The sequence below is a fragment of the Acinonyx jubatus genome, chromosome D1, assembly GCF_027475565.1.
Source record: "Acinonyx jubatus isolate Ajub_Pintada_27869175 chromosome D1, VMU_Ajub_asm_v1.0, whole genome shotgun sequence".
Taxonomy (NCBI): domain Eukaryota; kingdom Metazoa; phylum Chordata; class Mammalia; order Carnivora; family Felidae; genus Acinonyx; species Acinonyx jubatus.
The window spans coordinates 67,635,336-67,651,220 of record NC_069390.1 but is presented as its reverse complement, the minus strand read 5'-3'; the positions used below and the strand labels follow the sequence as shown (position 1 = coordinate 67,651,220).

The 15,885-nt window shown below is 39.5% G+C and overlaps 1 protein-coding gene across 3 annotated transcripts in view; it reads right to left on the bottom strand.

Annotated features, from left to right (window-relative positions):
• The window catches only part of CCDC81 (coiled-coil domain containing 81), a 37,164-nt gene extending 22,591 nt beyond the window's left edge, over positions 1-14,573 (bottom strand). Inside the window, exons 1-4 of one of the 3 annotated variants that reach the window (XM_015074904.3) lie at positions 14,304-14,573; positions 7,547-7,608; positions 5,993-6,149; positions 2,331-2,587 (exon numbers count right to left, since the gene is read on the bottom strand). In XM_015074904.3, coding sequence (XP_014930390.2) covers positions 2,331-2,587; positions 5,993-6,149; positions 7,547-7,608; positions 14,304-14,448 — 621 coding nt within the window. In that variant the 5' untranslated portion in view covers positions 14,449-14,573. Of the gene's footprint in view, positions 1-2,330; positions 2,588-5,992; positions 6,150-6,510; positions 7,609-14,303 lie in introns of all 3 variants that reach the window. The other 2 variants (XM_053203761.1, XM_053203762.1) reach the window with 2 other exon arrangements.
• Between the last annotated feature and the right edge of the window lie 1,312 nt (positions 14,574-15,885).

Genomic DNA, 15,885 nt, shown 5'->3' with positions numbered 1-15,885 from the left:
TTTTTATGAGGTACTGTATGTAAGTGGCTGGCACATAATAAACACTCAACAAATAGCAGCTATTATAATTATTATCACATTTTACAGTAATGACATTATTACATTATACTAGTATAGAAATCCAAAATTATTTTTGAAATGATATGGTTTACAAAAGGCTTTGAAGGGAATTTGCAAAAAGAAGTTTTAAATATGGTTCCAGCAAAAGCAGCATCATTGAAATAAACCTACAGCTTCCCAAGAGAACTACTCTGCAGAACAACACTCAGGTTTAAGTTATGGGACATTTGGGGGGAAAGAATCACTCTCACCACTTTATAGCAATTTCCCAAAATGTGATTTTTAAAAAAAAAAAAATTTTTTTTACATTTTATTTATTTTTGATAGAGAAAGACAGAGCACAAGTGGGGGAGGGGCAGAGAGAGAGGGAGACACAGAATCCGAAGCAGGCTCCAAGATCTCAGCTGTCAGCACAGAGCACGACGAGGGGATCGAACTCACAAACTGCAAAATCATGACCTGAGCCCAAGTCGGACCAACTGAGCCACCCAGGCATCCCCCCAAAATGTGATTTTTGCTGTTAACAAGACTTGGATTAACCAAAAGTTCCACGATTCATGATTCAGTCAGTTAAAGCAGACTTCTCAGATCCTTTAACATGCCAGTGTGTTTTGTGCTTCTGTCCAGGAGGGTGATATATGCAGCAGCCCTCCATCTGCTTTGGTCTCCAGATCCTTTTTTCATAGAATATCTCTTGGGATGACTACTTCTGGAAAATGCTCCTTCAAAGTTATGTCTTAGAGTGCAGCAGGCTGTCCTCTCTTATAAACATGTTATTAAAACTACAAAGTTCTGTAGAATCCTTGAAGATTAGAGATGGGCCAGCACTTTGGCCTTGCTTCTGCTGTATTTTCATGGAAACAGGAGGGTGATAGCTGCGTGTTTCCACTTTACATACACAGGGTTAGTGCCTATCTTTAAAATCCTACATGAAGCCAGATTGTGCAGAAAACACCAAGAGCTTCATTATGCACAACTCTTAAATCCCCATCCCAGAGCTCCATGAAAGAGGAAATTAGAGAGTAGAGGGTAGAATTAGACCGTATTTATAGACTTTCATTTTATAGTCTTTCACTTAAAAATCAGGCTTTTGCTCTATGGGACCCAGGATTTTATAACATTCTATGATAATATAATTCATTTGTACCAATTTTATTCATTCTTAAGGCACACTAAGCATTCAGTTAGTTCTGGTGATTAACTGTTTCACTACCTCCTTAAACTCTGCTATGTCCAACTTAGCATGAAGGTCATACCAGCTACTGAATAATAATGATGGGGTCAATTATGAAATTTCTTCCACAGTATGGCAAATTAAAAGCTAAAGATATATTTCCATGACTCGATTTATTGTAGACTGTCATTAAAATAAAATACCATAAGGACACCTAGGTGGCTCAGTCGGTTAAGCATCTAACTCTTGATCTTGTCTCACAGTTAATGAGATCAAACCCTACCCCGGGCTCCATGCTGAGCATGGAGTCTGCTTGGGATTCTCTCTCTCATGGTCTCTGCCCCTCCGCTGTTTGTGCACTCTAAATAAATAAATAAATAAATAAATAAATAAATAAATAAATGCTATAACCAGCCAAAAAAAAAAAAAAAGAGCCATTAGGAAGTCTGGTTCTATCACTTATTAGCACTCTGATTTCAGGCTTCCCACATAATCTCTCTGAACCTCCATTTTTCTCATTTGTAAAATCAGGATGATAATAATGCCAGTTTTATAATGTTTTCAAACTCAAATGAAATAATAGATATGGAAGAATTTTTAAACACTATATGGTACTATAAAGTATTCAGAATTATGAACGCTTTTATTACTATTTATATTTTTCAGTTGGTATTGACTCAAAACTTAAAGTTTCTTTGCCCTTCTAACCTTTTTGTTAAAGAGTTAACCATCTATAAACAAGCATTTTTTTGCACTTGGGGTAAGTGCCATTTAAAATACATCAACCCAGGGCGCCTGGGTGGCTCAGTCAGTTAAGTGTCTGACTCTTGATTTCAACTCAGGTTACGATCGCACAGTTCCTGAGATTGAGCCCCACATCAGGCTGCATGCTGACAGTGTGGAGCCTACTTGGGATTTTCTATCGCCCTCTCTCTCTCTGTCCCCCCAACTTGCGTGCCCACGCTCTCTCAAAATAAATAAACATTTAAAAAAATAATAAATAAAATGTCAACCTGAGTTTTTCTTAATAATGACACACAGGTAATTCAAAGTTTTGATTGGGAGAGGGGTGTGGAGAAGGAAAACATTAACTTACATTTGTGAGGGCTTCTGCCAAAGCCCCAGTTCCATCCATTTTAGAAAGGAAATCCTTATAAAATCTCATCTTCACTTTGCCGCCTTTAATCGTGAGGATCCCGATTCCTTTGAAAGTAAACTCCACATTTGGTTTGGTGGAAATGGATCGTGATAAAAAAAGCAAAGTTTCTTTCACACAGCTTTCCACTGTATCCCTGCTAAATGGACACTGCAGGGATATCGTGACAAAATTAAGTGGAACAACGGGAATATCACCTAGAGGAGAAAGACAGGGTGGGAGAAAGGAAGTGTAAATTACAACAAGGTCATATCATATACACTCACAAATAATTATCTGATTCTTAATACTCAAAAATAGAATTGTCCATGTTAAGTCCTTAGTTGTACCCTAACAATAGACAGTAATCAGTACAATTTTCCTTAAAAGTATATATTTTGCTCACAATAAGAACAATTAGGTTTCTAAGCAAATTCCAGACAAGCTTTTGATTTTCCCTTGGAGACAATGTAATAACTAATTGCGTTTCTTCATCAGAGGGTTTTCTGAAGTTTTCAGCCCTCTTATCTCTCAGGACATACTGTAGCAATACACTTGCCTGTCTCCTCCAATTATCACATCATTTTTAAATGTTTATAAATATCCATAAATGTCAAGTGTTTTGAAAAGATAGTTCAGTAGATGTTACCTTCAAATGAAAGTGTCTTATCAGAGGGTATCAGACTGGATAACTTGCTTTTTCTCCCTAATGAATCCCTAAATGACATTGCAAAGGAATATGGTATATCTAGCATAAAAATAAGCATAGGGTCTATTCCACAAGAACAGATCACCAGTCAAAAAAGGGGATAAATAATACAGGCGATCAAGATAATAAATCCGAAAAGAGGCAGTAACAAGATCCACTAATAGAGGAACAGGATAGAAAGAAGAACATTCTAAACATTCATTGAGCAAGCATTAATTTATAGCTTTCCAAGTACCCAATGGTGCTGGATGATGAAGATTAATATCTGCAGAACACAAGCTTCCCTATATCAGCCATGGTCTTCTGTACAATTCGATGGTGATTCTATACCACCTCCCTCCATTTTTTTAATGAAGTTCTTAAAAGAAAATGCTACATTGCCTGCCTATGGATTGTTCCCTCCCATTTATCCAATGTCTCTCTTCAATCTGTCTTCTAGCTCACTTACTTCAGTAGGGACACTATCATCTCATAATGGACAAGCCAATGGATGCATTACAAATCTTAATCTCATGACCTCTCTGTAACCTCCATTGACCATGCCCTCTCTATGCTCTTGTATCCATGGCACCACTCTTGGTTCTCCAATTTCCTCTTTTTTGGTTTCCTTTGCTGATTTCCTTCCTCATCTACTTCTGATAAGATGGTGTTTTGTTGTGCTGTTTTCTGTTGTTGTTGTTTTTAAACAAGACTTTGTCCTTGTCTGTCGCCTTCTCTTACTTTATATCTTCTCCTAGGTAAATTTTTCCAAATCCTGACCTCTAGTCTCCATCCCTCACCTGAGCTCTGGAACTACCTCCACCTACGTATCCCTACAGGAATTTCAAATTTAACATGTCCAAAAGCTAACTCATTATTTTATCTACCACCCCAACCTGCCTTCCCCCTTGCTTCCCTAAGGTGTTAATGACAAAAACGTACATCTATTTTCCAATAAATCGGAGTCATGCTACGTACCTTCCTTCTTCTTGCTACCCACCAGTCTCAACTGGCAGCCAAATCCCATCAGTTCTCCATACGAAATATCTCACAAATAGATTCCTTCATCTTCCTCCTGATTGCCACTGCAATCAGGCTCCTACCATATTTCATCAAACTGCTATAATTAAAAGAACTATCCTCCTAAATTAAAAACTGGATGAGTACATACAGTTCCTTGCTCAAAAACTTTCAATGGCTCCCCACTGCCTATAGGATGAATCTCAAAGTCCTTATCATACTGCCTATAGCCCCTTACAACTTAATTGCTACCAACCACTTTTGTCTTAATTCCCTCCAGTTGCCTCCACAATCATATGCCTTGGCCACAGAGAAGTACCTTATTCTTATTCTTGAATTATTCTTATTGTTCCTGAAATATCTCCCACAGCTTCTATGCCAGCAAAGCCCTATCATTCTTTAAGACCTCCTGGGATATGTCATCTTCCTAAGCCTCCCTGAGCAAAGTTAAGCATGCTCTCCTCTGGGCTCCCCTACATTCAATCTAGTTCTGATCAATGCTGCTTTCACAGCATTTAATCAGGTTGAAATATTTGCTTATATATTTATCTCCCATGCTAAATTTTGAGCTCTTCAAAGCAAGGACCATGTCTTGATTATCTTTAAGAACCAATGTATAATGTTTAATTAATTACCTACTTAATTAATGATGAAGACTCATAACCACAAAGCTAAACTAGAGACAGAATTGTTCTTGTGAATTAATTCAATCATATATATTTAATTCTGAAATTTCTTCAGCCTTGTAAAAAAATTAATTATAGATCTAAGCTACTTTTTTTGGACTATACTATGAGATCCAAGATGTTTTTGTTAAAAAAAAAAAAACAAGTTGGCTTTATTTTCACTTTATTTGGTAGGTTTTTGATGAATTGGGGTATTATATGCCTTCTGTCATAAAATTCTAGGTAAAAATGGCTGAAAAGTCCATCAAATCTACCATAAAGATCATATGCATAATGAATTCTAAGTATAACTTGTTGGTATTTGGTTTTCCAATATTTCATTTTTTGGTGGTAAGTTACTCTGAAAATTAACTTTCAGGGAAGTTACCGTAAAGGCCAGTTTTAGCCTTTTGACCTGCTGACATTTGGGGTGGACTGTCTCTAGCCACGTAGGAGTGCAATGCAAGAGGGGATGATAAGGAAGGTTAAAATGAATACAGCCCCAAAATCAGGAAGGACATCCCCAAAGGCCTCTAAGTAACCAGGGGAGGTGTCACCAAGTCTACACACCAAAGCTGGAAGGTAAGTAAGCATCCTCTGTCAGGCACCATGTCCCTTTAGCTTATCACTATATCTCAAGTGCCTGGAACAAGGCCTAACACATAGTTGGCTCTCAGTAAATATTTGTGGAAAGAGGGAAGAAAGGAAGGGAGGCAGTAGGAAGGAAAGGGGAAGGAGGGAGGGAGAAAGCAAGGGAGGAAGATTTTAGGGTGTGAGAGGTATATAAGGTATTCATTAAGTCTTTATGGAATTATTAACCTCACTCCTAAGTTTTAATAATGTACATTATATACGATAGAACACAGTTAGTGATCTTTTTCATAGCTAATATGGACTGTAATTCTAATTACAGTCCCTAATTAACTTTTTCTCTATAACCACTTTTAATTTCTGAGGGTCTAAAAAAATGAACAAAGGCCGTATAACTCTGTAATGTGGCATGTAAATGTGCCTTGATATCACATCAAGTCTTCCCATGCCTGCCTCTTAAGCTCCTGAGGTTTAAAATGTCCTGCAGGAAGACTGTCTATCATTTCCCACCTTGGCCCTTCCCTCTTCCAAAGGTACCATGTGAAAAGTGAGCTGAAATCACAAACTGATAAAGCAGCAACTGAACAAACTTTGCCCTTCCATTTTCATCCCCAGGCCAGTAACTTTCTGAGAATGTCTTAAATATTGAAAAGATTTACCAGGAATGTATGTTTTGTTTTGTTTGAGTTCATGGGTCCGTACTAACTTCTCTGCCATGATAAATATGGGTCTCTGAATCAGAATAAACTTGTTGTTTCCCACGTCAATTTTTTGTCTCATGAAAGTAAAAGTTCCAAGCCCTGGGATCTGAACACCCTGAAAGAAAAAGGAAGGGGGAAAAAAAAGAGCAACAATCAGAAATCACTGAAGAGGTAAGGAAAAATAACCCTTAGTACCGCTATTCAAAAAAACCCCATGAAAACAATTAAGCCTTAAATATTCAATGATTTCTAAACTCTCTTCCAGCTATAGTATGTCATGATTCTAAGTTCTCATGTAAGTATAAAATGTAATATATTGATCTACAATGCTTCTGACATCAGATCCTGCATCTCCATTACCATTCAAAGGCTGTGAGGACTAAGATAACTTGTATGGATGCCATTGCTACTTTTAATCTATATTTAAGATTCCTCTTATCCTAAATCGTGGGAAATTCTGAATTTTAATCATTTACCATTAGAAAGAAGGAATTTAAAAAGCTGTAAGAATCTCTGCTTTCTCATTCCTTCTTTTAGGTTTTGTCTCTCACTTAAAACCAGACAATCCAGCATCCAAGGCATCTGCTGCAGTGTAGTGATCTTGGCTGAGGGGTAGAAGCAAATGCTTTTGGCTCTCAAACTAGGCCTCTGTCTCCCTGGAAATATCACACCTCAAGGGTTACAAACTCAAATGCCTTCAGGCACCACCCACGAAAGAACGCAAGGGAATGAAGGTAGCCAGCCAGAGAGTGCAGTGGCTAGAAAGTACAAACCCCATCCAAAGGGAAGAGCTCACTGTTGGCTCCAGCCAAGTGTCATCATGCAGGAATGGAAAACTGGTGTTGTTAAATCTGCTGATTTTTCAAGAAAAGAGAAACAAGTCCAAAACTTTATATAAACTCTCCAAATTTTAGGTTGGTGATGACTACTTCAAATTATCAGACCAAATAAGATAAGTTTGAAGGACGAGTTCAGCCCACGGGTTGTCATAATGGGACCTGTGAGTAGGATATAAAAGTTTCACAATTTCCCAGCTCCCTCAAAACTCCCCAAATCTCTGTCCAATTCCATGGCATCCAAACTGAAGTCTGGGCAAAGTTTCCCATTTTTGGCAAGATGAGTTCAATCCCAGATTGTCTTCTTGTATTTCAGTTAAAACCCATTCCCTGCAAAGAGGCATGGCAGGAAGCATTACATCCTTCTATAGCAATGCCAGAAACTATCAGGTCACAGATCAACAGAATTCATCTAGTTCCTCTACACACATCCAGACTGGTCAGTGATCTGCTTGGTATCACTAGAGAGAACTTTTACAAATTCATTACCTAAGAATAAAATCCATGTTTGTTAAATGCTATCTGTAAGTCATAGTGTGAGCATCATAAAATCACAGGACTGAAAGTCAAATTGAATGGCTCTAAAATCTGTTATCTTGCTCCCAGCAAAATTATACAAGACCAAGGAAGAAAGATCCTTTGGACTCTTGCATTAAACTTAAAGTATAAATCTTGCCTTTTGTAGGGATAGCTGTCGTTGCACAAATTCTGACACATTCCCCCAGATAGTAGACACTTCTGAAATTCAAAGGAAATAAAAAATAATTGATGTAAGCTCTCATGTGATAGTATCTAGTGCTAATAAATAAAAAAGTAAATGTGAACTGCAGAATCAAACAATAGTAATTCCTAATTAATTTAGAATTAACAGAAAATAAGTTCATTCCCAAAAGTTAATTTTCCTAGTAACTAAAGCTTACCATTTTACATTCCAAAAATGTGCTTAAAAATAATAATAAATTTTTAAATAAAATCTTTCTAGGATAAAGAGAACTCTGTCGCACATTTCCTTTTATTCTTTATAGAAGTGGGACAGAGTTCCTTTTATCTTATAAATAGAGTTAATCAAGTATAATCTAGTCTTTTTTTTTTTTAGTTCTCTAGATTCCAGTTAGTTAACATAAAGTGTAATATTAGTTTCTGGTGTATAATTTAGTGACTCAACACTTCCATACAACACCTGATGCTCATTACAAGTGAGCTCCTTAATCTCTATCACCTATTTAACCCTACCCCTTTTTTCTTAATGACCGATTCAAAAAGTATTTATTGAGTGTCTACTCTGTGCCCTCTGAAATATAAAACTTTATTCTTTTTTATTTTATTTTATTTAATGTTTATATATTTTTGAGAGAGAGAGACAGAGACGGAGCATGAGCAGGGGAGGGGCAGAGAGAGGGGGAGACACAGAATCCAAAGCAGGCTCCAGGCTCTGAGCTTTCAGCACAGAGTCTAACATGGCACTTAAACTCTGGAACCGAACTATGAGATCATGACCTGAGCCAAAGTCAGACACTCAATCAACTGAGCCACCCAGGCCCCATATTTTATTTTTAATGTTTATTTATTTTGAGAGAGAGAACACATGTGAGTGGGGGAGGGGCAGATGAGGGGCAGTGGAGGGGGAGAGAGAGCGAGAGAGCGAGCGAGAATCCCAAGCAGGCTCCACATTCAGCATGTAGCCTGACACAGGGCTCGATCCCACAACAAGTCACAGACTGACCTGAAACCAAGAGTGGGTTGCCCAACCAACTGAGCCACCCAGACACCCCTAAACCTTCATTCTTATGACATTCTTTAACACAAAAGTAAAGCCAAGCATCATTAAGGCATAAAAGGCTGCTGTCTGGGCATTAAGTGTCTGTATACTTCTTTTATTGCTTAATTCTTTGTTGGGGGCGGTGGGGGGGGGGGGTCTTTATAGAGATTGTGTGTGTGTGTGTGTGTGTGTGTGTGTATCATCTTTCTCCACAACTCTGCCCAGATGATAACTCCATGACAGCAGAGACCTAAGCTGCTTTGTGCACTGAATCTTTGTGTACTATCAACCTTGAGTAGCATGTAGTAGTCTTTGATATTCTTTAAATGCCTTAGCCCACATAACATTATTACTAAACCCATAAAACAATATATTCTTTTTAAATTGAGATTCAGTTTGGCACATAATAATAGTGTCAGGTGTACAACATAATGATTTGATATTTGTATATATTGCAAAATGATCACCATATTTTTGCTTAAATCTTGACTTGCTTTTCATTCTCATTTGTTACTGTTAGACTACCAGCTGTCACGTCTCTCTACTGCTAGTGCTCTGCAGACCTGATCCTAATTTACTGCTTCTGATCTGCTTTGTTTTTGCTTTCAACAAATATACTAATATTATATCTAAAGTAATATATTTAAAGTTTATTTATTTTGAAAGAGAGAGAGGCAGAGAGAGAGAATCCCAAGCAGGCTCCACACTGTCAGTGCAGAGCCCAACACAGGGCTTGATCTCACAAACTGTGAGATCATGACCTGAGCTGAGATCAAGAGTTGGTCACTTAACCAAGTGAGCCACCCAGGCAGCCCTAAAATAACAATTTTTGACAACACAACTTTGGGTAGGGACCCAAGGGGCTTAATTTGAATCAGTGCATAGACTTCTTACTATCTGTTTTGAATGATCAGAGAGGGGTCTTCTATGTTTTTCTTGTTCTGAGCTGTTTTCCAAAAAGGAACTGTGGTAGAAAAATAAGTAGTTGCCAATAGCTAGGGTTAAATACATGATATGAAGGGATACTCTAGGTATAACTAATATTTAGAAGTACTGAAAATTAAGTCAGTGTTGACATCTCCACTCCAAACCTAATTATGTGTATTAAAGATACTTTCCAATGAACTCTTTGCAAATCCAGAGTGTTATGTTTTAGTTTTCAGAATAAAAGATCAATAACAGGGTGCTTAGGTGGCTCAGTCAGTTAAGCATTCGACTCTTGATCTCAGCTCAGGTCTTGATCTCAGGGTCATGAGTTCAAGCCTCACCTTGGGCTCCCAGTGTGGAGCCTACTTTAAAAAAGAAAAAATCAAGAACAGTGACATTTACCAGGTTGCCACTTTGGGATATGGATGGAGGCAAAAGACTAGTTCTTTCCCCACTTTGGAAATTGCTTGATTTATTGGTATAACTTTTATTTCTAATGGTTTAAACTACTACCTAAAGCAGGGAAATTGTACTTTTAATTACAGCATGTCAGGGTTATAAATACTTTTATTACTATGCCAGGGGAGGAGTAGTTTGGGCAATGAGAAGTAGCAGTGAATGATTCTCATGGGTATCTGGGAACAAGTTGGGTGATGGAAATTCACTCACCCACCAAGGAAACTAGGGCTACATGCTACAGTGAGCCAGGTGAAAAGATCCTACCCTTCACTCTAAGTCACAGATACACAGTTTATTATAACCAAGTCTTTCCTCTACTCTGCTCCATCCTACTGTATTCCCCATTCCTCTCCACCACCATAGACAAAAGAATTCTACTTCTGGCTGCTAAGAACTAAGAAGGTCTTTCAACCAATACCAATTATATACTGAATTAAATTTTTCATCATGACCAAAAATGTCATTAATTTGCTAATAACACAGAATCTCCATATAAAGATTTACATGGAGACCTTTCAAAACTATGAAGTCAAAACTGTTAAGTCTTTTACCCAGGCTCACAATATGCAGCTCAAATTTCAGGAAAACAATCTATACCAAATGGAAATGATTTAATTAGAGCCAGGAGAAACTATATAGCTTGCAACCAAACCCTAATGAAAAGACTTGACTGAGCCTAGCTGGAAATTTGAGGATCATCTTTCTTCATTTGAATGATATATTCAAGACTGCCATGTTGTTTTATTCTATAGAATCTAATGGGCAAAATTATATAAAAGCAGAGTTTATTATTCTAAACTGAGATTTGCTATTTTTTTAATGTTTATTTTTAAGAAAGACAGAGCAAAAGCAGGGGAGGAGCAGAGAGAGAGGGAGACACAGGATCCAAAGCAAGTTCCAAGCTCTGAGCTGTCAGCACAGAACTGATGTGGGGCTCGAACCTATGAACTGCAAGATCATGACCTGAAGTTGGACGCTTAACCAACTGAGCCACCCAGGCACCCTGAGAGATTTGCTGTTTCTTACTGAAGAAAAAAGAAAATATGCACATCATTCCCTTTGGGAAGTTGTAGGTTCCTGCATTTCAATTGGAATAGATTTGAAAATTTTACAATGATTTTTAACTTTGATTTTTTTCTGACATCCCAAAGTCAGAGAGGATATCACTGAATCGTAAAACAAAAAAAATTTTAATCCAGTCTAAAAAGCGAATTAAAGATATGCTAACTGGAGTTATTATTTATTTTAATCAAATATTGAAATACCTAGAATCATTATTATAAAGAAATAATCCCCAGACATACCTTCTATACTCAGTTCAACCATCATTTGACTTCAAATTCTAAACATTTTATGCATTCAAAACCATATTTTCAAACACAGTGCCAGGTAGCAAGAATGCTACATTTTATATATGATTATTAGAAAGAAGTGTCCATTATGTAAATTGTAGAATAATATATGCTTGAAATAGATACTAATACCAAATATAAGAGATAAGTTCCCTTGACTTTATAAGACATCTTCTTTTTAAAAACAACACACACACATTTTTTAAAATGTTTATTTATTTTTGAGAGAGCATGAGTAGGGAGGGGCAGAGAGAGAGGGAGACAGAGAATCCCAAGTAGGCTCCCCGCTGCCAGCACAGAGCCCAGCGTGGGCTCAAACTCATGAACCATGAGATCATGACCCGAGCCAAAATCAAGAGTTGGACGCTTAGCCAACTGAGCAACCCAGGCGCCCCATAAGACATCTTTTAAAATTAAAATACTGGCATACAAAACAAAAAATTCAAGAGTGATTTGAACAAAGAAACATATTCCCAGAGCATAGGAGCATAGTGCAGTGGAAAGATCAGTGTGTTGCACTGAAGATATGCAGACTTCCTGCCTCTGCAGATTGCTAGCTATGTGGTCTTCAATAGTTTTCCCGGTCACATCCACAAAACGATGACGGGACCTTCTAAGTACCATAACTACATAATACTAAACTTTGGAAAAACATGAAAGCCACAGGACTTAATACATACAATGATGAAAAATTAATTTATGTGCTTTACTGAGATTAGAAGTTTAGCCTCATCTCCTTTACAAGGGATCATTTGTGAACATTAATAAGTAGTCACTTATTAGTTAATAGTGATTTTAATAATGACTTTAATAATGATAACATTAATAATGACTTCTGTTTCTGTCATTCAACCAATAAAGCTCTTGCTGAGGTCACCAACAATCTCATCAATAAATTCAATAGATATGTTTAGCTTTCACCTCGCTGACCCTTTAGTCATATCTAACAGTGGTGACCACTCTCTCCTCCTTTAAGCACCTCTCTTATGGGCTTTTGTGACACTCCTCTCTCCTGGATTTTCTTCCTACCTCTCTAGCCACTTCTCATTTTCCTCAACTCAGCCATTAAATGTTGGGATTTCCAAAGATATAGCCCTAGGCCTTCATTTTTCACTCCATATTCTGCTGCAGCAGTTACATCTGTGCCCAGGACTTTAATGACCACCAATATGCTGATGACTCCCACGTGTTTGTTTAGATCTCAGAAACCCTCCCCATTTTAAGGTTCTTGACCTGTGTATCCAACTGCCTATTTGGATGTCTCACAGAGACACTTCACTTGCTCAAAATCAGGATCTTCTTTCCCTTAAATCTTGCCCTGTATCCAGGGATTCGGTCTCAATGACTGCCACCTTCATCTATTCAGTTATATAAGCCAGGGACTCAGAACTCATCCTTGCGACTTCCTTTCTCTCTCACCCTCCATGCCCAGCCCATCACCACAATCTCTAAATAGCTTTCAGTCTGTCTACATCTCTCCATTTTTACTGATACCAATTTAGACCAAGCTACCACTCAGTCTCATTTAAGTTACTGTTATAGGTGTTCTTGACCCTCTAATTCATTCCCCACTTTGCAACCAGAGCAATCTTTTTAAAACACAAACGTGATCATGTCATTCAACTCCTCCTTTATCTCCATGCTAGAACACTTAATGGCTTTCCACAGGCTTAAAATCAAGGCCACTATCCTTAATATGATTTACAAAACCCTGATCACCTGACTCCTCCCTTTCTGTCCAGCCTCCTTTAGAACACTCTGGCTTCTGCACTTAGAGAGCAGCCGTATTGACTTTCTTTCAATTCCTCGGTCACACCATGCTGTCTCTCATCAATGTGCTCTTGTTATTCCCTCTGCCAAGAACTCTGTCACCTCCCCTCCACTCCCTATTCCACTGATCCATTTCACCTATTTAACTGCAACTCATTCTTCACATCTCAGCTCACGTCTTCTTTTCTTCAACAAATCTTGACACACATTCCCATCCTCAACCACAGTAAAAGTTCCCAGCGTACCATGCACCTCCTCCTCGGTAGCACTTACTAATTGAAATTATTTATTTCTGTGATTATTTGGTTAATGTATATCTCTTCCCCACTAGACTATGTAAATTCCAAGGTTTTTGCTCACCGTCAGTTCTCTAGTGTCTAACACAGTAGGTTCTCAAAATTACTTGAATGAATAAATTGTATGTAAATTTGTAAATAAGGCAAATATTTTTAATCCATAAAACCATTATACTTAATGCTTCTTTTATAATTATTTTAACAGGAAAAAGAGTGATGCAGGGGAAAGAAACGAGGCATCTACTCCTATTTATTTTGTCTTCTTTAGTCATTTGGTTAAAGTGTAGGCAACGTCCCTAAGTCACAATGACTTGATAGTAATAATAGTTTCCATTTCTGGAGCACCTTTCTTCCCAAGGGTTCCCAATGCTTACAGACAGATCTTGGTGTCACTCTAGAGTGACTCTTCTAAGAAACTATGCTTTTGATCAAGCCTAGTAAGTTTCTATGAGAAGCTGTGAGGTCTTCTTGCAAACACCCAGTTCCTTTTATGACCATCTCACTTTCTTAACACAACCCCAAAATAGGGGCAACAAAAGTAGCCATGTCGTTGCATGAAGTCTGAGAAGGACCCATTTGGAGTGGTTGTTTTTAGCTAACATTTAATGAGCACTTATTTTGTGCTAGTCCCCAGGCTAACACATTATCACTTTTAATCAAAATCCTCAGCTGGCCCCTTTCCCTCATTAACACGATCAATAAAGGAACTCTATGGGCATCCAATGGGAGCCTGCTGTGATTACTAGTCCAATGGGAGCCTGCTGTGTTACTAGCTGGTTGCCAAGATAACCTGGCCACTCAGGGGATGGGGAAGGAGGTTTTCTGCAGATGAAGATTCAGCCCCCAGGGCCCTCGCCTCACTTTGCTTACCCTCCTGGCTCAGCGACCGAAGAGTACGAAGAGTATGCAGCACCGGCTTGTTCAGGTCCCGCAAGGAAGGGACGATGGTGTCCAATATGTTGGTGTTCATTTGGTTCGGCGCTGAGTCCTTAACGGGTCTCTTTTCTTTCTTCATATGAAATCTGTACAAAAGTGACTTTCCTACCCTCAAAGCCCCTCTCTTCAGAGCTTTGGATGTACCTTAAAAATAAAAACTACCAAATATCCAGATGTGTTTTTCTAACACCTCCTTTCTGCCCTCCCTTTGAAAGGGCGGACCTACCCCATCGGACTCCATCTTGTTCTGTGTCCTTCACCTTGACCACACCTCCTCCCCTTGAGCCACCCCCTCCCCCACCTGCCTAACAGAACTCGGACCCTTCCCCAGCCAATCGGCTGAGGCCATAGCTATTACCTCACCAACTGCCCCTAGGGGAGTTGATGCTCCCCTTGAGCAACCCCCTCCCCCACCTGCCCAACAGAACTCGGACCCTTCCCCAGCCAATCGGTTGAGGCCATAGCTATTACCTCACCAACTGCCCCTAGGGGAGTTGATGCTCCCCTTGAGCAACCCCCTCCCCCACCTGCCCAACAGAACTCGGACCGTTTCCCAGCCAATCGGCTGAGGCCATAACCATTACCTCACCAACTGCCCCTAGGGGAGTTGGTGCTCCCCTTGAGCAACCCCCTCCCCCACCTGCCCAACAGAACTCGGACCCTTCCCCAGCCAATCGGCTGAGGCCGTAGCTATTACCTCACCAACTGCCCCTAGGCCCCAATTAAACCTTTGGGCTTTGGAAATGCTCTCTCTCCCTGGTATCTCACCGCTGAGTCGGTGCAGGTAGGGGATTGAGCTCGAGCTAGCTCGAATAAAGTCTCTTTTGCTTTTACATCGGACTCGGCTCCCTGGCGGTATTTGGGAATCACGAATTCTGGGCATAACACCTTCCCACCCCGTGCTGGCTCTCTCTGAGTGGCTCCCACCCCAGGAACCCCAAGAGCTGGGTTGCACCAGTGTGCAAAAATCCAAGCGCTCAGGGCCACCGAGTGAGAGCGTGCACGGAGCCAAGAGCAAGAAAACGGGACTGAGGGAAGGTAGGCCAGCCGCAGGGAGGGCGTGGTGTGTTGCTAGGACGCAACAAAGGCTTGCTGCGTCGCTAGGGTATCAAAGCATGGCCTTGGCCCCGCCTCCTATGTTGGGTAGAGCCCTACGTAGACAATGGGATTCTGGAGTGGCAAACAGCGAGGCTGGGGAGTAACTTTTTTTTAACTTTGTTTTTTCCTTCCCCTCTTACCCTGGGCAGCGAAGAGAATTGGTCGCTTTTGTAACCACCTTGGACCAATTGGAGAAAACCTTTTAACCCTAGAAACGGACATTTGAGTCTCCGGATAAGTTTGACTTTGAGTCGGAATTTCTTTCTCGTCTTTGGTTTCTCTTGGACTCCCCTCCTAGAAAATGGAGAGCCGGAGGACTAGGGAGAGAAAAGAACTAGCAAGACCTGACGTTTCTGTAATTACAGTGATTTTTTATTCCCTATACACGGCATGAGTGTCATCCTGCAGAATTGTTTTA